This window comes from Artemia franciscana, chromosome 17, assembly GCF_032884065.1.
Source record: "Artemia franciscana chromosome 17, ASM3288406v1, whole genome shotgun sequence".
Taxonomy (NCBI): Eukaryota; Metazoa; Arthropoda; class Branchiopoda; order Anostraca; family Artemiidae; genus Artemia; species Artemia franciscana.
This window is the reverse complement of record NC_088879.1, coordinates 8,375,648-8,400,994: the sequence shown is the minus strand read 5'-3', so window position 1 is coordinate 8,400,994 and position 25,347 is coordinate 8,375,648. Positions and strand designations below refer to the sequence as shown.

General features: G+C 36.2%; 1 protein-coding gene across 3 annotated transcripts in view; it reads right to left on the bottom strand.

The window, feature by feature from the left end:
- LOC136037783 (vacuolar protein sorting-associated protein 52 homolog) overlaps positions 1-25,347 on the bottom strand; it is a 116,716-nt gene that overhangs the window by 32,159 nt on the left and 59,210 nt on the right. For all 3 annotated transcript variants that reach the window (XM_065720616.1, XM_065720613.1, XM_065720614.1), the window contains 2 exons: positions 11,231-11,482; positions 4,179-4,311 (listed from right to left, as the gene is read on the bottom strand). In XM_065720616.1, coding sequence (XP_065576688.1) covers positions 4,179-4,311; positions 11,231-11,482 — 385 coding nt within the window. The remainder of the gene's footprint in view (positions 1-4,178; positions 4,312-11,230; positions 11,483-25,347) is intronic.

The following is a 25,347-nucleotide window of genomic DNA, read 5'->3' as shown; positions in this document are numbered from 1 at the left end:
TTGGTCAAAACAATATTGTTGATTTCGTGGACGTCTATATTTTTGGGTGCAAGAATCGCTCTTTCACTTAGGCATTTATTATCTTTATAATTGTTTAGAATATTCGGAAATAATTTTTCAATCAATTCATTTTTGGACATCACTAAATTACAGAATTCAGCAGGTAGTTGTACACGTCCTGAAATTGAGTCTACTAGCACTAAGGTAATTTTGTTAACCTGAAGGGCACAGAAACATTATTGAGATATATTTAAGGGCTCATTTGAAACGCTTTTGCCTTATCTTGTGGCTTTTGTAATAAACAAAACATTATATCAAAATAAAATACAATTTCTGACAGAGACTGCATCTTCAAGTACAAGATGATATAACAACCGTATTCTTTGACGAATATAACACCCTTACCTTGTGAAGGTTACTCTGGGTTATGACGTCATGTTTAAATGACTCTGTTGCAGGGACAGATCTAGAGCAAAAACTTGGAGGGGGGAATATGACAAGGGTGTCAATAAACAAAATCTTGGGAAGGATCAATCTGACAAGGGCGTCAATAATAGAACAAATTGACAGATTTATTTTTAAAAAAGAGTGAAGAACAGAGGAAAAACAAGGAATGAGGGTACCAGAAATAATCTTGGGGGACAGGGTCACCCTGTCTCCCCTGGTTTCGCCAGTGCTCTGTTGCCTGTTTCCCTGTGGGTTTTTTTCTGGGTTCCAGTTGTGGTTTCCCTGTGTGTGATATATTTTTCAACTAAGGGGAAGTACCCAATGATTTTAGGAAAACCTTAATTAAACCCCTGTATAAGAATGGTGACAAGAGTGAGTGTCGTAATTATCGAGGCATTAGTCTGGTCTCTGTAGGTAATATGCTACTTTTTAGACTGATAGATGCTGTAGCCAAAGTTTTAAAGGAAGAACAATGCGGTTTTAGAAAAGGTAGAGGATGTGTCGACCAAGTTTTCCCTCTTAGGTTAATAATTGAGAAGTCCCTTCGTTGTCAAACACATTTGGTCCTCAGTTTTATCGATTATGAACAAGATTTCATATTCTGTTGATAGAAGAGCGTTAACAAAGGTCTTATCGTTATATGGTATACCAAAAAAATACATTAAAGTGATTTGTGCTATGTACGAGAATAATACTGCTGCGGTTAAGGTAGGAAATGAGGTTAGCAACTGGTTTTGTACTAAATCAGGAGTTAAGCAGGGTTGTGTTCTATCCCCCTTTATATGGATCATTTTGATGGACTTCGTCTTAAGGAGCACAGGAAAGGCAATTGGAGACTACGGAATCAAATGGGGAGGAAAAATGCTCCTGGACTTAGATTATACTGATGATTTAAGCATATTAGACGAAAGTGTGAGCAAAATGATTGAAGTTTTAGAGGTTTTACGAGTTCAGGGTGCTAAACAGGCTTGAAAATTAATGATGAGAAGACTAAGTCACTAAGGCTAGGAATAAGTGAAGATGAACAGGTGACATTAGGTAACGAAAAGATTGATCAGGTTGGGAGTTTCAGTTATCTTGGTAGTATTATTAGTAATGATGGTGGGAGCAGTGAAGATGTTAAAAGTAGAATAGCTAAGGCTCGGGGTGATTTTTCACAGTTAAAAAAAAGTTTGGAAGAATAGAAAGATAAGTCTGCAAACCAAGATTAGAATATTGGAAGCTACAGTGATGACAGTGGTCAAATATGGTTCTGAAGCATGGGCGCTCCGAAAAGCAGATGAAAATTTACTAGAAGTTTTCCAGAGAAATTGCCTACGGATTGTTCTGGGTACCCGGCTGACTGACCGTATTTCAAACAGTAGGTTGTACGAAAAATGTGGTTCAATCCCGCTTTCTAGGGCTATAATGAAAGAAAAGTTGAGATGGCTAGGCTACGTTCTACGGATGAAGGATGACAGATTACCGAAGATTGTCCTTTTTGGCCAACCGTCTGGGGCTAGACGGAAAGCAGGTCGTCCTTGTCTAGGTTGGGAGGATGTCATAAATAAAGATTTAAAGGAAATGGGAACTTCCTGAGAGGGTGGAAAGAGGGAGGCTTTAAATAGATTGGGTTGGAGGAGGAGCGTGCGTAGCTGTGTTGGCCTCAGGCGGCTTGGTGCTGCAGTGACTTATTAGTAGTAGTAGTAATAACCTAAGTGAAGGAGAGTCTTACATTCCCGTTTGATGTACGGTCCCTATAGCCTTTACTGCGTTCCTTGAGGCGTCCCTTAGGGCTCATTGATTTGACGGCTTCATTTTTTACTAGACATCTATAGCTTTAAGGGGCATCAATTAGGAGGGCAGAGAGGCAATTGCCCCTTTCACTTTGAAAAAGAAATCCTCGAGCGAACAACAATACCGAAACATTTAAGGTTGATAGCTCACACATTTTCGTTCTTTTTCAGTTTGTAAAACTACAAGAGGGTGAATTACAGGAGAGTTGAATTTTTGATTGCTCGATGTTTTGAATAACGAAGAGCTATATGTACAAGGATATTTTTATTTGATCTTTGAGAAACGATATACGTCTATAACGATATACGTTTATACAAAAAGAATAAGATTCGAACTGTCTCTGCATTTATTAAACGGAAATATAAAAGATTCCGATAAAGATTAGGGGTAGCCGATTATCTAGAAGCCTAAACGGACAAAATCATAATATGTAGTGTACTTCATTTAAAACTAAAACCAAAAGCCCCCCCCCCCATTTTTCTTTATATTTTTATGGTATCCACGTTTGGTTTTAAAAATAGGGTCCAAAGCCTAGCATTAGAACTGTTATTTGATAGATAATATAAGATGTCACTTGAAAGAAAAAATAATTTTCAATTTTTTTTTCTTCTTGAAGCTCTAATCAGAAGTATTTTATCTTTTTAACATTTAAATTAGGTACTTGTCAGGATAAAAAAATATTTTTAAGGAAATAAAGATACTCTTGAACGAAGTATTTTGGAATTTGTATACTTCGGGTAAAAAAACAAAAAAAAACTTAAATTTAAAAGAAATGAATACAACATATTTGACAACACAGCTCTAGCTTCTTCTATATAAAACTTAACTTAAAAAACATTTTCGCATGCTGACCAGTCTGCGATGCATAGGTGCCCATCTCCTTATTCAATGCCTTCGGCCGGGAATGCAATGCGTGGTTATCAAACATTGACAAATATTTCAAAATTTTTAAAAAGTTCTTAACAGTTACTCATGGTCTGCAGAAAACTTGTCTGTCTTCAAAAAAAAAAAAAATCTTAGGATAGTCAACGGACAAAATGAAAATGAATGGAAGTAATACAACCCTCCATCAGAAACACAAATGCAAGAAATACAAGAAGAATCAACCCTCCTAGATAAAATCAACCCTGATTATGATACAACAATCATAATAAAAAGAAATGTTATTGACCCTGTTTTAGACAATTGTAGGCATATAAATGCCCTTAACTCCTTAAAACTAAAGGTTTTTCAAAGCCTATAAGCCCCGTTTTTTTTTTGTCTTTGGTTTTGAAACTTTCTTCTTTTGGAGCTATAGCGCGAGAAGTCTTCCCTTTTGATTCAAAGAAAAAGCATTGCTCTTCCAATTTTTTGTTTAAATAAACAACTTAAATAACCAAGATTTTCGAAAATAATGCAGCAACTAGCCAAACAAATATACAAAAGCTATATTTGCTTCCAGTTAGACTGCAATGTATAACTGTTATTTCACTTTGCGTGTTTCTGTATCCTGGATGGAAAACAAACCGGCTGTTGAAAAATTACCGCCGTTCTTTAAAACATCGCGTATGTCTCTCTTTCAAAAAAATGTTTTGTCATTAAACTAACAAATTTTAACGAACTAAAAGACAAAATGTCTATCGTAGTTTCATCTGAACATGCTGACATAACATTACAGGGTATAGCATACATCTTATCCCCCCCCCCACTGTGTTGCGATAATGACGTCTATGAGATACACCTGCTCGAAATGTCGACCCTGATTGACTCTTATTGTTCGTGAGTGTTACACACACTAATTAAAATAAATAATTGTTTCTTTTAAAAATGTGGAAGGGAATAATTAGCCTAACTCCTAAGCAATCCCGCCGGAGTTAGGAAAAATTCGAATTTTGTTTCAAATGACAGAGTAATTCGTTTTTAAATCAAGCATTGATATTTTTAACAGAAAAAGTAAATATACAAAAGATAGTTACCTGTAAACGCATAAGTCGGCGCAAATAAGTGCTGTAGTAAGAATAGTACATTTTCGAGATTGTGTCAAAATATTCTGATCGTACTTCAGCAGCCAGCTCTCTCTGATGGCACATTATAAATTGATAGAAGAACCTTTAAAATGTACAATAGTTACAGTATAAAATTCCAAACGAAAATCTTTAAATGACCGGTAAAACTTCTAATTAAGAACATATAATAAACATATAAAATCGTATAAAAAAACATAAAACACATAATATGTTTAAAATAATATGTGAAAAAATATATAATAATAAATGCCCGACAACGTTAGCTACGCGTCTTGAAATGTTTATCAACAAAAAAAGAAAGAATAAACACTAAACCAAATAGCTAAACATACGAAAAAATAGCACAATAGATTAAAAAAGAAAAGAAAGTAAAAAAGGAAAGAATTCACACCTTAAAAAACAGAAGAAAGCTAAATCCAACCAAAAGAATCCTAAAAAACAATTACACGGGGAAAGACCAGTACAGAAATACAATCAACCAGGGTTCCGTTTCATGCAGGTCTGAAAGCCTAAATATTGTATTATTTTTTATTTTATTTTTCACCCACACGATACATAAAGTAAATATGGTGGAGTAAGAATAAATATAAAAAAAAACAAAGAGTAAAACTAATGCACACAAAATCAACGAAAAAACAGATAATACGCTGGTGAGGGGATAGGCGCGCAAAAGCTGTACTGGCTGTACAGAATCTGCAACAAAATCGGAAGATCTTTCTATTTAGACATTTTCCCCATAACCTAAGTTAAAAATAAGCTTAATTAAAATAGGAAAAAGTTGAAGGTCTTTTAGTATAATTTTGTTTTGAAAAATGATTAATCTGAGAAAAAAATGGCTAATTTAGCAAAAGTAGGGTGACTTTTCAAATTAGCATTTATATTCCCAAAGTTTATTTGATAATGTTGATCTTTACTAAGTAAGTTCCAACATTTTTTCCGGAAGATACCCTGCTACCCTTTATGGCCCCAATTCCTTCACTGGCTTCACACGAAAATGAAGCAAAATTTGAGACAATCATTTAAAACTAAAACATTTAAAGGGCTTAGAAATATACCTCAGGGGCTGCCTGAACACCAAACTCAGGGAGCCACAAGAACACCAAATCTTGCAAATAGCCTATTTCAAGAAAGAGGGTTCAGCTATACATCACAGACAACAGCGCTGCCTAAGTAAAGAGAGATAAAGCTTCAATTTATTTTCATTTTTACTCCTCAGCCCAAATCACAAGAAAGAAATTGTCGTAGAAACTTCGAAGGGGCTAATTCAATAGAAAATTGGAAGTTCTAATGCCATTTTTAAGCGTCCAAAGTTATTGCATGGCAACCAGACTCCTTTCACAATCCATTTAGCTGCCATTCCCAAAAAGACATCCAGCAAAAAATTTTGAGATAGCCATTTCGTTCAAAATAGTCGAAAGGCCCAATAGCTATGCAACCGGAGAAAAAAAAAACAGACAAGAGTTGTATTCTATGCAGGTTGCCTATTGTTTTACTATTGTTTTGTTATTATGAGAGGAGGGGGCATCGTCCTGAGTTTTCAGAGATTTTAAGACTATTAGGGTAAAACTTTCAAGTCATGTTAAAGGGAATTTCAAACCAAATCAAAAGAGACTTTGTGTATCAAGTTTGTAAAATGGGTGTATTTGCAATATCTCAGGAATGATTAAGGGTATTAAATTGAAACTTTCAGGGTATACAGAGGAAAATACTGAAATAAATCAAAATACAACATTTAAATTCAGATGGTCAAACTGACATATCTGCAATATCTCACAAACGGACGAGGATATTAAGTTTAAAGTTTAAGAACATATAGATAGATAGATAGATAGATAGATTTATTCACACGAAAAGCCCAATTGGGCCATGGTGACATACACAAAACAAAGTGAAAAAAATACAACAACAAACATAGACTGAAAAGACATTAAACTAATTATTTAAGAAAACATCACGATACCTCATACCTACCCGGACGAACTTTCCAATACTATTTATAGCTAAGTAACACTTACTTCTCGAAATTTCCGAAATCCAATCTCTCCCCCGAACCTCCCTACCAAATATTTCCAAGCGCAACTCCCTCAACTCCCTACAATCCCCTAAAAAATGTTGCAAAGACTCATCCATCTCTCCACACATAGGGCAACTGTAAGGACCATCCCTCAATCTATTTCTCCCTAAATATTTCAAACGTTCTCCAAGAATTGAACTATTACTGAACTAAACATTATGTGCATCAAAGGTTGTCAAAAAGGTGTATCTGCCATGTCCAAGATGTGGAAAATCAAAGTGAAATCGTAGTTCAATCGAAAACAAACAAAAATCTCTATTAATAAATAAATGAACGCAAAAAGAACAGAACTTAAAATAAATAACAAAGTCCAATTTAAAACGAACAGATGCTACCACAAAAAAATAAGTAAGGTGAACGACCGCTATTAATTTCAGAATAAAAGTGGTCATGTAACGCTTTGGTGAGATCAAGTAGCACTTCAATAACGACCTCGTTATGTCACTGCTACTAACATCCCTGTGGATTTCCGTTAGTCAATATTTAATCAGACCCATCCAGTTTCTCGTGGTTATCCGCATCACTGAATCCTTACGTTGGATAAAAAGCGAATTGTGTTATAATATGCCTTTATGTTATATCTTTCGTGACCTATTTGGCAATAATTATATCAGACTCTTAACAAAAGCTAATCTATTTGTCTGTTGCATTGTTACGTTTCGGAAGTATGGTCTTTTGGCCGAAATAACATATTGAACTGAATTAATGGTCAATATCATTATGTTGTTACAAGATGCACCTAATTTCTATATATGTTACAGTGTTCAACTTTTCGTTAGAACAGTTTATCAAACAGTTTTAACGGAATGTATGGTAGGAGGAACCCGGCTCAATAGTAGCCAAATCTCTAAAAAACTGAATTTTAACAACAATAGATGTATCAAAAGAACTGGATTTTTTGCGCTGATTTCAAATACATAAGTTCCATCAAGTGTAGTCTTACCCATCAAAAGCAACGAGTCTTATAAAATCTGCCTTACTTTCGAAAAAAGGGGCAAACAACCCCTAAAAGTCATATAATATTAATGAAAATCACACCATCAGATTCAGTGAATCAAAGAACCCTATTGTAGAGGTTTCAAGGTCCTATCTACAAAAATGTGAAATTTTGTATTTTTTTGCCAGAAGAAAGTTCACAGATGCGTGTTTATTTGTTGTTGTTGTTTTTTTTCAGGGGTGATCGTATCAACCCAATGGCCCTAGAATATTGCGAGAGGGCTCATTCGAATGGAAATCAAAAGTTCCAGTGTCATTTTTGAGTGACCAAAAAATTGGATAGAAACTAGGCCCCCCCCCATGCTCATTTTTTCCTAAAGTCACCCGATCAAAATTTTGACATGGCCACTTTGTTCAGCATAGTTGAATAATATAATAGTTATGTCTTTGAAGATGACTTAATCCCCCACAGTCCCCGAGGGAAGGAGTGCAAGTTATGAACTTTGACCATTGTTTACATATAGTATTTATTATTGGAAAGTATACAGACGTTTTCAGGGGGACTTTTTCTGGTGGGGGAGGGGTCGGCATGTTTTACGTAGTTAAAAATATATATTTATATCTATCTCTATTCACCGGTGGGACACAGAGACACAGCTACAATGGCGCGTAACGACTTACGCGCGCGGGGGGGCTTGGGGGGGCGAAGCGCCCCACCAACTAGGTGTTGGGGTGGCGCTTCTGCGCCACCCCAACACCTAAAAAAGGTTTTGGCAGACTTTAGAGAATATCATTATCATCGACATTTGCAACATTTTCTGCCTCGGGGAAGACGAATCTTTCGCTTTTCTTGTGCATGAAACTAATCGTAGATTCACCTTGTGCAATTTCCTGCAATAAGCTAACATAGCAATGGGTTGGTTTCTTTAGTTGGAACTTGACAAGTACATAATTTCCTACTGACAAAGAAGATGGGCTGAACGGCAAGTCATCATTATTGGCTTCTTCAGCAAGATGAAATGAATCAGATGAATCATCAAGCTTGAGATCTAACACGGGTATCTTCTTTGGATGCTTTTTCTCTCCCTTCTAAGGCTTTCTTGCCTCAGTGTCTTCCTTTTCTTGAGTGTCAGTGAGTATCCTGGTTTTGCCTGTTTTGCGGCGCTTACGAGAACTTGTGTGAACATCTACCATAAGCAAAATGGTCTAATCATTTCTGGGGTTATTCTTGCCAACTGACCTTGAAGGTTGGTAGTTGACGGCCTAGAAGAAACACTGAGGTAAGGTGATCGTCCAGGGGAAGAGATATCATCGTTGGCTTCAGACTGGCAAATTCGTCAAGTTCCAATGCTGCTGCGTTTGCCTGATTTGAACTTACTTGATAAGTCAAATCAAATAAGTTGGTCTACCTCACTGAACACATTTCAGACGAAAGGCCAGATTCCAGCCTTTCTGAAAGAGGGAAGTGATATAGGCTGGTGAAAACTTCTCTAGTCGTTGGGAACAATGTGGTGGGACAGTTAGAAGAACAATACCGTTTTCTTTGCAGAAAGAAATATATCTTGGGTCAAGGTGACTTTCGTGATTATCAACCAAAAGGAGATGAAGATTGTCTTTTGAAGAGCAGCAATACTTCCAAAAGTGTCGTAGAGCCAACAAAAAAAAGTCTCGCCGTTCACCCGACCAAACAGGTGTGCAAGGCCAACGAAGCCAGGAGGACCACTTTGTACCATCTTAGGCTTGAATTTTTTACGTCAGAAAATGAAAACTGGTGGAACCTGTCCGCTAATTGCATTGATGAAGCAAAATAATATTGTATTTTCTCTGCGCTCAGTAGAGACTACTGAGCGTATTTGTTTAACTTCTGTTGGTGCCACAACTTTTGGCGATTTCAAAACCGCAGGGACGCCAGACATTCCATATGCACTCAGCTGCAAATTAATATATCAGGTAGATTATCAAAAGACTTTAAAGTATCTACTTTGTTGAACCCACTTGCACTGGCTTGGCTAGTGGGCTTAGGTGCACGAAGCGAGATATTGGGGTTTCTCTTAAAAAAAGTTGTAAGACATTGTTTCGTTCTGTCCAATGTGATGGGGTTTCAAGTTCATTCGCAAAAACATACTGAAAGGCCAGCTTTTAACATCATCAAACAGTTCATGACAACGAACTGTACGTAAGGAGCGAACCAGCTCAAAAGTAACTAAAACTTTCAGGAACGAAATTTTGCTTCCAATAGATACTTCAAAAAAATCAGATTTTTATGCTGATTTCAAATATAGAAGTTTCGTTAGGTTTGGTCTTACTCATAAAAAGTTACGAGCCGGAGAAAATTTGGACGTGGGAGGATCTTTCCATGGAGGAATTTTTCCTACGGGGAAGGAAATTTTCCATAAAGGGTACGCGGGATTTCCCAGCATTATTTAAAAAATGATCAGAAGTTAAATTTTCAAAAAAGCAGTTTTTCCAACTGAAAGTAAGGAGCAACAACACTTAAAACGAACAGAAACAATTTCGTATATGAGGGGGTTCACTCCCTCATCCATACCTCACTCTTTACGCTAAAGCTCTTTTTTTAGTACTTTCAAAAGAGCTATTTATTCTAACTAAATGACCTTTGTGATTCAGTGGTCATTCCTAAAGAATTAGAACAAAATTAGAACTTTAGCGTAAAAAGTGAGGTATTGACAAGGGGGCAAACCCCCTCATATACAGAATAATTTCTCTTCGTCTTAAGTTTTAGTGTTGTTCTTTACTTTCAGTTGAAAAACATGTTTTTTATATATTTAATTTGAGGTACATTTAATTTGATTTATTCTTGATGCAGTGACAAGATAGTTGTACATATCCCTTTCTTGTTTGTTAGAAAAGGTCTGCCGATTGTCCTCTATACACACATACACATATCTATATCTAGTTAGGCACTATTTAAACAGAAATTAAATTAAAAAACAAGTTTTTCAACTGAAAATAAGGAGTAATATAAAAACTTAAACGAACAGAAATTATTACATATATGAAAGGGGTTGTCCCATCCTCAACACCTCGCTCTTCATTCTAAAGTTTGAATTTTGTCCCAATTCTTTAAGAACAACACCTGAAACACAAGGGTCGTTTAACTAGAACAATAAGAAGCTCTTTCAAAAGTAAGAAAAATTTTTGGCTGAAGAGCGCGGTGTTGAGGAGGAGGCAAACACCTTCATAAACGTTTTTTTTTTTTAATTTAATCAATCTAAAATAACGATGAAATGTTCAATAGCTTTGAAAAGGGCATATTAACATTTCTCTGCGATGTTGTAACTGTGTTACAACATTTCAATAGTGTCAATAGGGGGGAGGGGGTGCCTTTGTTCTCCGGTTTTTGACCCCGCCTAGATCTAAAAAAATCTTAAGAGTATTGTTATTGAAATAGGCCGCTTTTGGTATTTTCATTGAAAAAACCGAACAAAACCACAAAATTGCCCCCCTTTAGATATAGAAATACATTTTTTCGAGAATTTTTCTTAGAAAAGGGGCCTTCAGATCAGTTTTAGAAAGAGAAACCAAGCTCTCCATTACCCCCCCCCCTCCCATCTCCCCTTCACTGCACGCAGATGTGAACCTAAGGCAGTATAGTATGTCTTAGAATAGTCCCAATAAATTTGTTTCGTAGATTTCCAGATATAATGGACTGGACTCATACAGAAATTAAGAAAAGGAGGTTAAAAAAATTTCGAGGCGAAAGAGATGACTAAAACATTAGAAAAATGATTTGTGAAAAAAGATATGTTTTTTATCAATTAAGAAGAGGAGGTTCCAAAAAAAAACTGGCGGTGGAAGAGATGACTAAAGCATAACAAAAAATGATTCGTGAAAAAAGATATGTTTTTTTATCAAGAACTTCCAAATGGAAGGAAGGGTAAATTCCCCGTCTGTCCTCCTCCCTCCTTTTAGGTAGTCATTTTGTTTTAGCTTAATAATCAATGTCAATGCCCACTCAGCCTACACTTACTTTTGTTTTAGAAGCTCATTCTGAGGAATCTGGTAATTCGTCATTGGCTTCTTAAACTGCTGTATTTTTTGAAGGAGATATTCGCGTATTTTTGTCAGTGCCTTAGTTTTCAACATATTTAGAACATCCTGAACGTCTTTAAAGGCCGTAGACTCTCGAAATTTCTGTTCTTTTGCGAAAGCTATTTTGCTATCCAGTATCTTCAAACTTTCAATAAATTCAGGCTTAGTAGCTGGAGCTTCACATATATAACTAAAAGAAGGACAAAAGCACGTTAGACCATTCTCATTAAACATATTATAAAAATGAAAATAAACGCTGAAACTCACTAATTCCAATCTGATTTTTAAGACAGACTATTAGATGACTGTCATGAGCCCACTGCCTTCCCGGTAAAAACAAAATGGAAGAAAACCAATGCACTTGAAAAAATAGAGCAAAATTAAAATCTTTAGGAAAACAAAAGCAGAAAAAAATTAACAAGAATTTTTTATATATATAAAAAAAGGAATATACATATACGTATATCTATATATATATATAAAAATAAGTTGTCAGTCTGTGTGTCTGTCTGTCTGTTAGGTGACGTCATGTTTCTGTGTTGACTGACGTCATCAAGTTAGTTGTCGTCATTTTTGCTACGACGGTGACGTCATTAAAGATATTTAAGACATATATGTTCACGTAGAAATCTATTAATGCTTAAGTTTAAAATGACTGATGAACTTACAATGGCAAAAGCCGATGAAGATGCTCAAAGAGTCTATGCCAAAAAACTTGCTGCTGATAGAGAAAGTCAGAAAAGAAAGCATGCCGAGGAATCAAAAGAACAGCAAGGAAACAGGCTTGAGGCTGATAGAGAAAGAAAGAACAGAAAGCGTGCCGAGGAATCAAAAGAACAGCAAGGAAACAGGCTTGAGGCTGATAGAGAAAGAAAGAACAGAAAGCGTGCCGAGGAACTACCAGAGCAACGCGAAAGCAGACTTGCTGCTAAAAGAGAAAGTGAAAAAAGAAGGCGTGCCGAGGAATCACAAGAACAGCAAGAAATCAGGCTTGCTGCTGATAGAGAAAGTAAGAAAAGAAAGCGTGCCGAGGAATCACAAGAACAGCAAGAAATCAGGCTTGCTGCTGATAGAGAAAGTAAGAAAAGAGAGCGTGCCGAGGAATCAGAGCAACCTGAAAGTTATCGCCTGGCATTCAGGTACAGCCCAGTCGATGATTATAGCTTGAGTAGATGTGTTCAAATCGGGACAATGTCTAAAATTTGTCCCTATTGCAAGGCCTTGAAATTCAATGGTGAAACAATGGGAATGTGTTGCGCCTCAGGAAAAGTTAAACTTCCTCTATTGGCTGCACCACCAGAGCCATTGAAGACTTTCCTTACTGGAACTACGTCAGAATCTAAGCGTTTTTTGTCAAAAATCAGAAAATACAACTCATGTTTCCAAATGACGTCGTTTGGAGCCCAAATCGAAAATCCAGATCAATTTATGTCTACTTTCAAAGTAAAAGAGCAAATTTATCATAGAGCAGGGTCCCTTCTACCATTCTCAGGCGAGAATCATAAATTTTTACAATTGTACTTCATCAGTGATAGAAATTCTGAATTGAATGCACGTTGCGAAATTTCTCCCAACGTTGAAAGGACAATCGTTTCCCAATTGCAACATCTTTTCCACGAAAATAATAATTTAGTGCGTCTGTTCAAAACAGCCATCGATTTGATGCCTACTGATACGCATAAAATTGTTATTTCCGCTGACAAAACGCCTCCTGGCCAACATGTGCGTAGATACAATGCTCCAACTATCGACGAAGTGGCAATCGTTATGGTCGGTGATCAGTTTTTACCTCGAGATATTATTCTTCATAAGGGAAGCGCTCAGTTGTTAAGAATTGCTGAAACTCATCGATGCTACGATGCCCTACAATATCCTATCATTTTTTGGGATGGAGCCGACGGCTATCACTTTAATATTAAATTGATGAATCCAGCCACTAACAAAGAAATGAATAAGAAATGCAGTGCAATGCATTATAATTTCTATAGACTAATGATTCGGCAGGATGAAGAAAATTATATTTTAAAATGCCGTGAATTGTTTCACCAATTTGTCGTTGATATGTATGCTAAAATTGAATCAGAACGTTTGCTATATATCCGCCTGAATCAGACCAAGCTCCGCTCTGAACAATACATTCATTTGCGAGATGCAGTTATAAATGACGGTAATACCAAAATCGTTGGAAGATTAACAATTTTACCTTCGTCATATGATGGCAGTCCCCGTCATATGCATGAATATGCTCAAGATGCTATTGCGTATGTTCGTCTTTATGGTCGTCCAGATTTATTTATTACATTTACATGTAATCAATCTTGGGACGAGATACTGCAGCTTTTACTTCAAGGACAATCGGCGGTTCATAGGCATGACATTACGGCCCGTGTCTTCCGGCAAAAGTTGAAATCACTGATAAACTACATAGTAAAACTTGAAGTGTTTGGGTCAGTGCGATGCTGGATGTACTGGTGCTGGATGCGGTGCACTGAACGCATGGCCAAAGGAAGGTGCACATAGCAATATCCTTGACTTTTAGTATCAAACACAATTACTGGCAATGATGGTTACCCACAATATAGAAGAAGATCTACTGAAGATGGCGGTAAAACAGCAATAATAAAGAAGCGTAACGGTACCACCATCGAAGTAGATAACCAGAGGGTTGTTCCATATTCCCCATTATTATCAAAAACATTTAATGCACACATAAACGTTGAATACTGTAACTCCATAAAGGCAATCAAATACATATGTAAATACGTCAACAAAGGCAGTGACATGGCAGTTTTTGGCTTGCAGCCCGAAATCAAAGATTTCGACGAAATCGTACAATATCAGGCTGGAAGATACATAAGCAGTAATGAAGCTGTTTGGCGAATTCTTTCATTTCCGATACATGAACGTAGTGCAGCTGTTGTTCACTTAGCGGTACATTTACAGAATGGTCAACGTGTTTATTTCACGGAAACCAACGTGCAACAAAGAGCCCTGAATCCACCGGATACAACATTAACAGCTTTTTTTCGCTTTGCAAAAATGATTCTTTTGCAAAAAAACTGCTGTATACTGAAGTGCCTTCGTATTACACGTGGAATACTAAAAATAAAGTATTTGAACGTCGAAAACAGGGTAAGTCAGTCGACGGCCAACCTACGTCTTCAAAGATACCACGATAGGAAGACTCTACAACGTTCACCCCAATCAACATGAATGCTTCTTTCTCCGCCTGCTTTTGGTGAATGTACCCGGTCCGACATCCTTTGAGTATTTGAGAACTGTAAACGGTACTATACATGACACTTACCGTAGTGCTTGCCAAGCTCTGAATTTATTGGAGAATGACCAACACTGGGATAACTGCATCAATGACGCGTGCGAAACGTCAACCCCAAGTCAAATTCGTGCATTGTTTGGCATCATTTTAACAACTTGCTCTCCATCAGCTCCTACAGAGTTATGGGAAAAATATAAGTCAAAAATGTCCGAAGATATACTCCATTGAAAACAGTTAGAGACGTCAGATATGACTTTTGATTTTACATCAGAAATTTATAACTACACTTTAGTTATTATACAAGATTTGTGCGTAAGTATGGCAAACAAACCTCTTCTGGATTTGGGAATGCCTTCACCTAACCGTATCGCTGCTGTTTCGACAAGTGTAGAATTGGATCATGAACAAAGCTACAGTACGAGTGATCTATTGTCGTATGTACAAAATAACATTTCCAAGTTAACATCGGAACAAAAAGACATTTATGATACGATAATGCATTGTGTCGATAACAACGTTGGAGAAATTTTCTTTTTGGATGCGCCAGGAGGTACTGGTAAAACGTTTGTGATAAAACTGATTCTGGCATCAATTCGATCAAAAAATGATATAGCGTTGGCAATTGCGTCGTCCGGAATAGCCGCAACATTGCTGCCTGGTGGAAGAACTGCTCATTCCGCTTTGAAATTGCCTCTGAATTTGAAATTGCCTCAGAAACTCCCACGTGCAATATTTCCAAATCATCTGGGATGGGTAAAGTATTGCAGCAATGCAAACTTATTATTTGGGATGAGTGCACAATGGCACACAAAAAATCGCTCGAGGCTCTGGATCAATGCTTGAAAAATTTGAGAGGGAAGTCGAAACCCTTTGGCAGCACATTAATATTGCTTGCGGGAGATTTCAGGCAAACATTACCTATAATACCTAGATCAACTCCTGCAGACGAAATGAATGCTTGCCTGAAAAATTCTAATTTATGGGCACAAGTAAAAATATTAAAATTAACTACAAATATGCGTGTCCGATTGCAAAACGATGACTCTGTCAAACATTTTCAGATCAATTGCTGGCAATTGGAAACGGAAAACTCCCAGTAGACTCAATTTCAGGACGTATACAACTACCTGCTGATTTCTGTAATTTAGTGACGTCCAAAAATGAATTGATTGAAAAAGTATTTCCGAATATTCTAAAAAATTATAAAAATAATAAATGGCTAAGTGAAAGAGCGATTCTCGCACCCAAAAATATAGACGTCCACGAAATCAACAATATTGTTTTGACCAAGATTCGAGACCAGGCAGTCCTTTACAAGTCAGTCGACACAGTTTTGGAATCAAATGAAGCGGTTAATTATCCATCTAAATTTTTGAATTCCATAGATCCTTCAGGGTTTCCACCACACGTGCTACAACTAAAAATAGGCGTACCAATAATACTTTTAAGAAATATCAACCCACCAAAGCTTTGCAATGGCACGCGACTTGCCGTAAAAAAAACAATGGAAAACCTAATAGGGACCATAATCTTGACAGGGCCTTTTCAGGGTGAGGCTGTTCTTATTCCTCGCATTCCCATGATTCCAACGGATCTGCCTTTTCAATTTAAAAGATTGCAATTCCCAATTCGATTAGTATTTGCAATCACCATTAACAAAGCTCAAGGTCAATCATTAGAAAAATGTGGTATAGATCTTAATACTGATTGTTTTTCCCATGGACAATTGTACGTTGCATGTTCGAGGGTCGGTAAACCTGACAATCTATTTATATACAGCGACAATTGGACAGCGAAGAATATTGTATATTCGCAAGTTTTACGCAGTTAATTTGTATTGTATCTATCTATCTATCTATCTATATAAAAACGAGTTGTGTGTATGCATGTTTGTTTGTTTGTAAAAAGAGCGTTTGCATATGACGTCATTATTAGTACATACGGCTTTGTATAGGCACAGACAATGGGAAAGCCAAGAATGTTGTATATTCGCAATTTTTACGTAGTTTGAAACACATATATAAATCTATCTATATTCACAGGTGGGACACAGGGACACAACTACAATGGCGCGTAACTAATATGGCGCGTAACGACTTACGCGCGCGGGGGGGCTTGGGGGGCGCGAAGCGCCCCACCAACTAGGTGTTGGGTGGCGCGAAGCGCCACCCCAACAGCTAGAATATATATATAAATAAGTTGTCTGTGTGTCTGTGTGTCGAGTAACGTCATCGTCATCAGGTCGTCATTATGACGATGACGTCATTAAAGGTATTTAAGACATTCGTTCACGGAAAAATGTTTAATTGTAAAATGACTGAAGAACCTACAATGTCAACAGCCGAGGAAGCTGCTCAAAGAGTCTATGCCAAAAAACTTGCTGCTGATAGAGAAAGTAAGAAAAGAAAGCGTGCCGAGGAATCACAAGAGCAACGCGAAACCAAACTTGCTGCTAAAAGAGAAAGTGAAAAAAGAAGGCTAAAAGTATTTAAGAAAATCGTTCAAAGACAAATTTTTAATTGTAAGAAGTTCGTGGACGGAAAAATGTTTAATTGTAAAATGACTGAAGAACCTACAATGGATACAGCCGAGGAAGCTGCTCAAAGAGTCTATGCCAAAAAACTTGCAGCTGATAGAGAAAGTAAGAAAAGAAAGCGTGCCGAGGAATCACAAGAACAGAAAGAAAACAGGCTTGCGGCTAAAGAACGCAAAACTGCGCAGTTAGATGAAAATCCACCTGGACAGCGAGAGTCAAAACATATCAAAACCGAAAATGATAGCGATGATGATTGGGTTTGGGATTTTGACTTGGATAAGGTCATCAATGCCTACCAGATTTTAGTTAAAAAAAAACATAGGTTCGGCGATATGTATTTCATAGTGACGCTGAAAAATAAAGAAGAAAAAGAAAACTGAAAAAAGAAAAAAGGTAAAAAACTAAAAAAAAAAACTAAAAAGAAAAAACACTCAAAGAGAAATTACAGACCGGGACACAAATGACGACCGGGACAGAGGGAATATAAATGACGACCGGGACACTCAAAGAGAAATTAGAGACTGGGATACCGGGACACAAATGACGACCGGGACACAGGGAATATAAATGACGACCAGGACACAGGTATTTAAGAATATCGTTCAAAGACAAATTTTTAATTGTAAGAAGATCGTTGAAAGAGAAATTTCTAATTGTAAAATGACTGAAGAACCTATAATGGCAACACCCGAGGAAGCTGCTCAAAACGAATGTATTCAAGCCGAAGTAGCTGAGTTGGTAAAGCGTTATGTTTTAGGTTCTAGTTCCGAGAGGCTCCAGGTTTGAACCTTGGCTTTAGCATTAATACAAAAGAAGAAAAAAACTAAAAAAGGTAAAAACTACAAAAAAAAACTAAAAAGAAAATACTAAAAAACTAAAAAAGCTAAAAAACTATAAAAAAAAAAAAAACAAAAAAAAGGTAAAAAACTAAAAACTAAAAAAGAAAAAAAAACTAAAAAAAAACTAAAAAAAAGGTAAAAACTACAAAAAAAAACTAAAAAGAAAAAAAAACTAAAAACTAATAAAAAACTAAAAAAAACTAAAAACTGAAAAAGAAAAAAAAACTAAAAACAGGAAAAAAAACTGAAAAATAAAGGAGAAAAAGAAAACTAAAAGTCGGGACACAGGGAATATAAATGACGACCGGGACAGTCAAAGAGAAATTACAGACTGGGGCACTGGGACACAAATAACGACCGGGAGATATAAATGACGACCGGGACACTCAAAGATAAATTACAGACAGGGACACCGGGACACAAATGACGACCGGGACACAGGGAATATAAATGACGAACGGGACGCTCAAAGAGAAATTACAGACTGGGACACTGGGACACAGCGAATGTTCGATTAGCAATCACCATCAACAAAGCTCAAGGGCAATCATTAGATTAATGAGGTATACATCTGAATACGGATTGTTTTTCCCATGGACAATTTTATGTTGAATGTTCAAGAGTCGGTAAACCTGACAATCTATTTATATACACAGACAATGGGACATCGAAGAATGTTGTATATTAGCAAGTTTTACGTAGTTAAAAACATATATATTTATAACGAAAAGATAAATCTTTTCTCTTTTTTCTATATTCACAGGTGGGACACAGGGACACAACTACAATGGCGCGTAACTAATATGGCGCGTAACGACTTACGCTTGGGGGGGGGGCGCGAAGCGCCCCCACCAACTAGGTGTTGGGGTGGCGCGAAGCGCCACCCCAACAGCTATCTATATATATATATAAATAAGTTGTCTGTGTGTCGAGTGACTTCACTGTCCGCATATGACGTCTGAATCATTTCATCACATACCAATTCAAAAACGAATGTATTCAAGCCGAAGTAGTTCAGTTATATAACTAACTGTGTTGGCGCAGTGGGTTTGACCTTAGCGTGGTAATACGGGACCCAGAGATCGAACCATGCTGCAGGAATGCACTACAGGGCCGACGCAGGGACCTTAGTAGTCAAGAAGCGTCGTTAATCCGATACAAATACAAATACAGTAGCTCAGTTGGTAAAGCGTTATGTTCCAGGTTCTAGGTCCGAGAGGTTCCAGGTTCGAACCTTGGCTTTAGCATTAATATAAAAGAAGAAAAAAACTAAAAAAGAAAAAAAAAACTAAAAAACAGGTAAAAACTACAAAAACAACTAAAAAAGCTAAAAAACTAAAAAAAAACTAAAAAAAGGTAAAAAACTAAAAAAGAAAAAAAAAATTAAAAACCAAAAAAAGGGTAAAACAGCAAAAAAAAATAAAGAGAAAAAAAAACTAAAAACTAATAAAAAAAACTAAAAACTGAAAAAGAAAAAAAAATTAAAAAAAGGAAAAAAACTGACAAATAAAGGAGAAAAAGAAAACTAAAAAAAATAAAAATAAAAAAACTAAAAAAAGTAAAAACTACAAAAAAAACTAAAAAGAAAAAGAAAAACAAACTAAAAAGCTAAAAAACAGGTTAAAACCAAAAAAAAAAACTAAGAAGAAAAAAAGGAAAAAAAAAATTATTTCATCATATACCAATTCAAAAACGAATGTATATACAGACCGGGACACAGGGAATATAAATGACGACCGGGACACTCAAAGAGAAATTACAGACTGGGACACCGGGACACAAATGACGACTGGGACGTGTGTGTCGACTGACGTCATGTTTGTGTGTCGACTGACGTCATGTTTGTCGACTATAAATGACGACTGGGACACAGGGACACAACTACAACGGGGACGCCGGGGGGCACAAGGGGATATATAGATAATGATGGGGACACAGGGAATGTTTGATTAGCAATCACCATCAACAAAGCTCAAGGGCAGTCATTAGAATAATGAGGTATAGATCTGAATACGGATTGTTTTTCCCATGGACAATTATATGTTGCATGTTCAAGAGTCGGTAAACCTGACAATCTATTTATATGTACAGACAATGGGACAGCGAAGAATGTTGTATATTCGCAGGTTTTACGTAGTTAAAAACACAAATATATATATATATATATATATGTATCTATATTCACAGGTGGGACACAGGGACACAACTACAATGGCGCGTAACTAATATGGCGCGTAACAACTTACGCGCGCGGGGGGGCTTGGGGGGCGCGGAGCGCCCCCACCAACTAGGTGTTGGGGTGGCGCGAAGCACCACCCCAACAGCTAGTCTATACATATAAAAATAAGTTGTCTGTGTGTCGAGTGACGTCATGTTTGTGTGTCGACTGACGTCATGTTTGTTGACTGACGAAATTACAGACCGGGACATCGGGACACAAATGACGACCAGAACACCGGGACACAGGGAATATAAATGACGACCAGGACACTCAAAGAGAGAGCGACCGGGACACAAGGAATGTTCGATTAGCAATCACCATCATGTTTGTTATGACGATGACGTCATTAAAGGTATTTAAGAAAATCGTTCAAAGACAAATTTTTAATTGTAAGAAGATCCTGGACGAAAAAATGTTTAATTTTAAAATGACTGAAGAACCTACAATGGCAACAGCCGAGGAAGCTACTCAAAAGACAAATTTTTAATTGTAAGAAGATCGTGGACGGAAAAATGTTTAATTGTAAAATGACTGTATAATTAATATTAATTGTATTAATTGTATAACATCCCTGGTCTTCTCAGAATGGCACAAAACAGAGAACAGTATAGGCGACCAATGCATTCGCTCGTGAGGAGAGAGGCGCCGAGACGACCACCAAGGTCGGATGGGACTTAAGTCAGTTAGTCAAGCTCAGTTTCATTAGTTCTTTACAGTTATTTATATTAGTTCTTTATAGTCATATTTCGAAAAACTAAAGCACACTGTCCAAGCCACATAGTTTTCAATTATACATTTCAATAAAATAGCTTCAGTTATACATATATACTTCAATCATTTAGTCATCACAAAAAATATTTTTAGTCAAAGCTTTGAGATAATTAGTTATGCATCGGTAAAATCAGTAATCATTTATCGTTATCTTTTTTAACTTTAATTTTGCTTCACTATATATTTTACATGGACTTTAAATAAAACAGAAAGGCGTAAAGAGCAGCCGACAATCACAATCACCATAACTAGGCGAACGCTGATGTATTGGGTAAATAAAATTAATCTAAATAGGCCCTGATTCTCAAGGCATCGCTATACAAAGTAAGTCTACTATTTCGTATGGTGGGGGCATCCCACATTATCCCATAGTAGTTCTAAATTTGATAGAAATTTACCGAGTCTGAAAAATCCATAGAAATGGCAATGATTGCAAAACCAAATACATCATGCACTTTAAAAAATTTAGATATTTACAAACATTAATTAAAAAAAAACCTTTTCCACAAAAGAAGATTTTGAAAGAAAAGTAAAGAGCTATGTTAAGCCAAAGATGGCAGAAATAAAGTCAAATAATTTTTCAAGTGTAAAACTACCATAAATCACAATAAATAAATAAATGAGACCACAAACGAACAGAATTTACAATAAATAACCGAGTCAAACTCAAAAGAAGCAAAAAGTAAGTAGAGTGAACCTGAAACCCCCCTTGGCTTTTAAATACCATATCATAAACTTTACTGAAAACAATCCTTATTTCGAGCTGTGTTTTATTTATTCCTAATATCAAAAAAAAGAAAAAATCACGATCATAACCAAAATTACTAAAAAAAAAAAAAAAAAAACGTGGATTTATACAGTATGAATTACACGCTAATAATCATTCCTGAAAATTTTAATAATTGTGGATTTATTGGATTAAAAAAAATATTTAAAATGTGTTTTCTTTTCATTTTGAGATAGTCATTTTTTTCAGCATAGTTGAAAGGCCCAGTAACTATACCTCTGGGGATGATATAAGTCCCACAGTCCCTGGGGGAAAGTGCTTTAAGTTATGAAATTTGTCCATTGTTTTAATAAAACATTTGTTATCGGGGAGCATACCGTTGTTTTATTCTTTTTTATTGGCGGGGGGATTTTTCACGGGGAGAAATTTTCGTGGAAATGAAAGCTTTCCGGGGTGAATTTTCCAAAGGAAATTTTACATGGGAAATAAATTGAATCCTATACAAAATTATTCTTAATTGTCACAGTTTCTATTTGGGCATCCAATTTACACGGGGAGATGTGCCAGGGGAATTGTCCGAGAGAAATTTTCAGCGGGGTTGGAACTGCCTGGGGAATTTTTCCATGGGAGGATTTTTCGCAGGAGCAATTCTCTTTGGGGGAGTTTTCCCCAGAAGAAAACTCCATTGGGAGGGGTATTTTCATTATAATTTTCCACAGAGGGGAGGGGGGAATTTCCAGCAATATTTGAAAATGATCAGAGATTAAATAACAACAAGTCAATCTCAAAAAGTAGGCCGAGAAAATTTTTCATGTCTTTTTCTCCACAGGAAATTTTCCTGGGGGAATCTTCAACAAGGATGGAACTGTTTGGGGGTATTTTCTAAGGGAAGGGGGATTTTAAGCGGGAGGAGCTTTCCACGGAGGAATGTTTTATAGGGGGGTTTCCCAAGGAGGGGAGGGGGCTTTCCTGAGAATTATTTGAAAAACGATCTGAAATTAAATATATTTAAAAAAAAGTTTTTTGAACTGGAAGTAAGGCGCAACATTCAAACCTAAAACGATCAGAAATTATTTTGTTTATAAGGAGGCTGCACCCTCCTCAATACCTCGCTTTTCATGGTAAAGTTTGACTACTTGTCCCAGCTCTTTAAGAGCAACTCCTTTAACACAAGCGCCAATTAATTAGAACAAGAAAAAATTTCTAAACACTAAAAAGGTTTAGCGTGAAGAGCGAGTTATTTAGGAGGAAGCAGCACCACCATAAACTTTAATATTGAATTAAAATTTAATTAATTAAAATTAATATTTTAATTTAATCTCACTTTCAGTTGAAATTACTTTTTTTTATTTCATGGACAGGAAAGCTCAAACATACCACCATTTTTTGGTAAAAAAAAATGCTATATGTAAACAACAGGCGCATTGCATAGCTTACAGTCCAGGCCTTAAGGGCTGTAGGAGGTTTGACATCCCTAGAGACATAGTTATGGGACCTTTCAACTATGTCGAACAAAACATCTTTCTTGAAATTTTAATACGACAAACTGTGGGGGGGAGGTGCATGGGAGGCGGGTTCGTTGCCCTCTTATCACTTTTTACTCTTGAAAAGGACACTAAAACTTTCAATTTTTGTCTTCAACTATGTCCTACCAGGGAGGTCTCTTAAATTTTCCTTGCTACTTTTTAAGAAAAAGAACTGTACAGACCGACTATCTTACGATATTTGGAAGTACCTTCAGTAATTTTAAGTTGGAAGTTTTTTCTCTTTGAAGTCGAAGTTCTTTCGACAAGTTTCGATCTTGCTAATGCTCTTACTCTCTTCATTTTGTGTATATACACTCTTTCTAACAACAGTCTACATGTGTTCCTTCAGAGGCGAGAGATTGGGCTTCCATTAGTACTAAAATTCACTTCACTTTTTAGTATTAAATTTTTCATACTAAAATTTTCTAATACTAAAATTCACTAAAATTTTTTTTTACTAAAATGTACTAAAATTTTTAATGCTAAAATTTCTTAGGACTAAAAATTTTCAGCATTAAATTTTTAGTGTTAGTATTAAAATACTTTACTTTTGACACTTCATATTTATTTATTTAAACGCAAAAAAAACAACTACAAAATATGATATTCCTGCCAGGAAAGCACGAAAGTGCATGTCTAGGGCAGGGAAATAACTAATATTCATTGAATAGCAAATAACAAACGGAATAAGCCAACTGAACACTAAGAAAAAAAGAAAGAAAGAAAATAAAGAAAGGAAAAAAACGAATTTACAACGTCACATAAAAAAGAGGGAAAATCATCAAAACAGGTAACTAGAAATAAAGAAAGTAACAAAAAAACGGGGGGGGGGTATAAATGAAGAAGAAACTAAACGATAATCTTGTAATGAATTTTTGGCACTTAATCCTAAAACCTGACATTTCAATCCTAAATACACAAACTTTTAGGAAATAGCAACGAAAGGGGAAGGAAATTCATTCCCTGAATATTGGTTCAAATGACACCCATATCCTTTATGATAAAACCCCGGGTTCTAGTCAAGTTCAAGTTCCATCAACGATTATTAGTTATAAAAAAGAAAATAATGAACATTCATTCCACATGGAATAAATAAATGAAAAAAACTTATTTGACCAGCGACTTTGATACCAGAAGCTCGTTAAGGAATTGAGTCAATTCACCTTTTACAGCTTGGCGATTCCCAAGTTTGATTTTTATTTATACTGGTGAAGAAAAAAACAGACATTCATTCCACTTGGAATAAATAAATGAAAAAACTTACTTGATCAGCGACCTTGATATCAGAAGCTAATTAAGGAACTGAGTCAATTTGCCTTTTACAGCTTGGTGATTCCCAAGTTTGATTGTTATTTATACTGGTGAGGAAAAAACGGAAATTCATACCACATGGAATAAACAAATGAAAAAAACTTACTTGACCAGCGACTTTGATACCAGAAGCTCGTCAAGGAACTGAGTCAATTTACCTTTTACAGCTTGGTGATTCCCAAGTTTGATTGTTATTTATAATGGTGAGGAAAAAACGGAAATTCATACCACATGGAATAAATAAATGAAAAAACTTACTTGGTGAGCGACCTTGATATCAGAAGCTAATTAAGGAACTGAGTCAATTTGCCTTTTACAGCTTGGTGATTCCCAAGTTTGATTGTTATTTATACTGGTGAGGAAAAAACGGAAATTCATACCACATGGATTAAACAAATGAAAAAAACTTACTTGACCAGCGACTTTGATACCAGAAGCTCGTCAAGGAACTGAGTCAATTTGCCTTTTACAGCTTGGTGATTCCCAAGTTTGATTGTTATTTATAATGGTGAGGAAAAAACGGAAATTCATACCACATGGAATAAATAAATGAAAAACTTACTTGGTCAGCGACCTTGATATCAGAAGCTAATTAAGGAACTGAGTCAATTTGCCTTTTACAGCTTGGTGATTCCCAAGTTTGATTGTTATTTATACTGGTGAGGAAAAAACGGAAATTCATACCACATGGAATAAACAAATGAAAAAAACTTACTTGACCAGCGACTTTGATACCAGAAGCTCGTCAAGGAACTGAGTCAATTTGCCTTTTACAGCTTGGTGATTCCCAAGTTTGATTGTTATTTATAATGGTGAGGAAAAAACGGAAATTCATACCACATGGAAT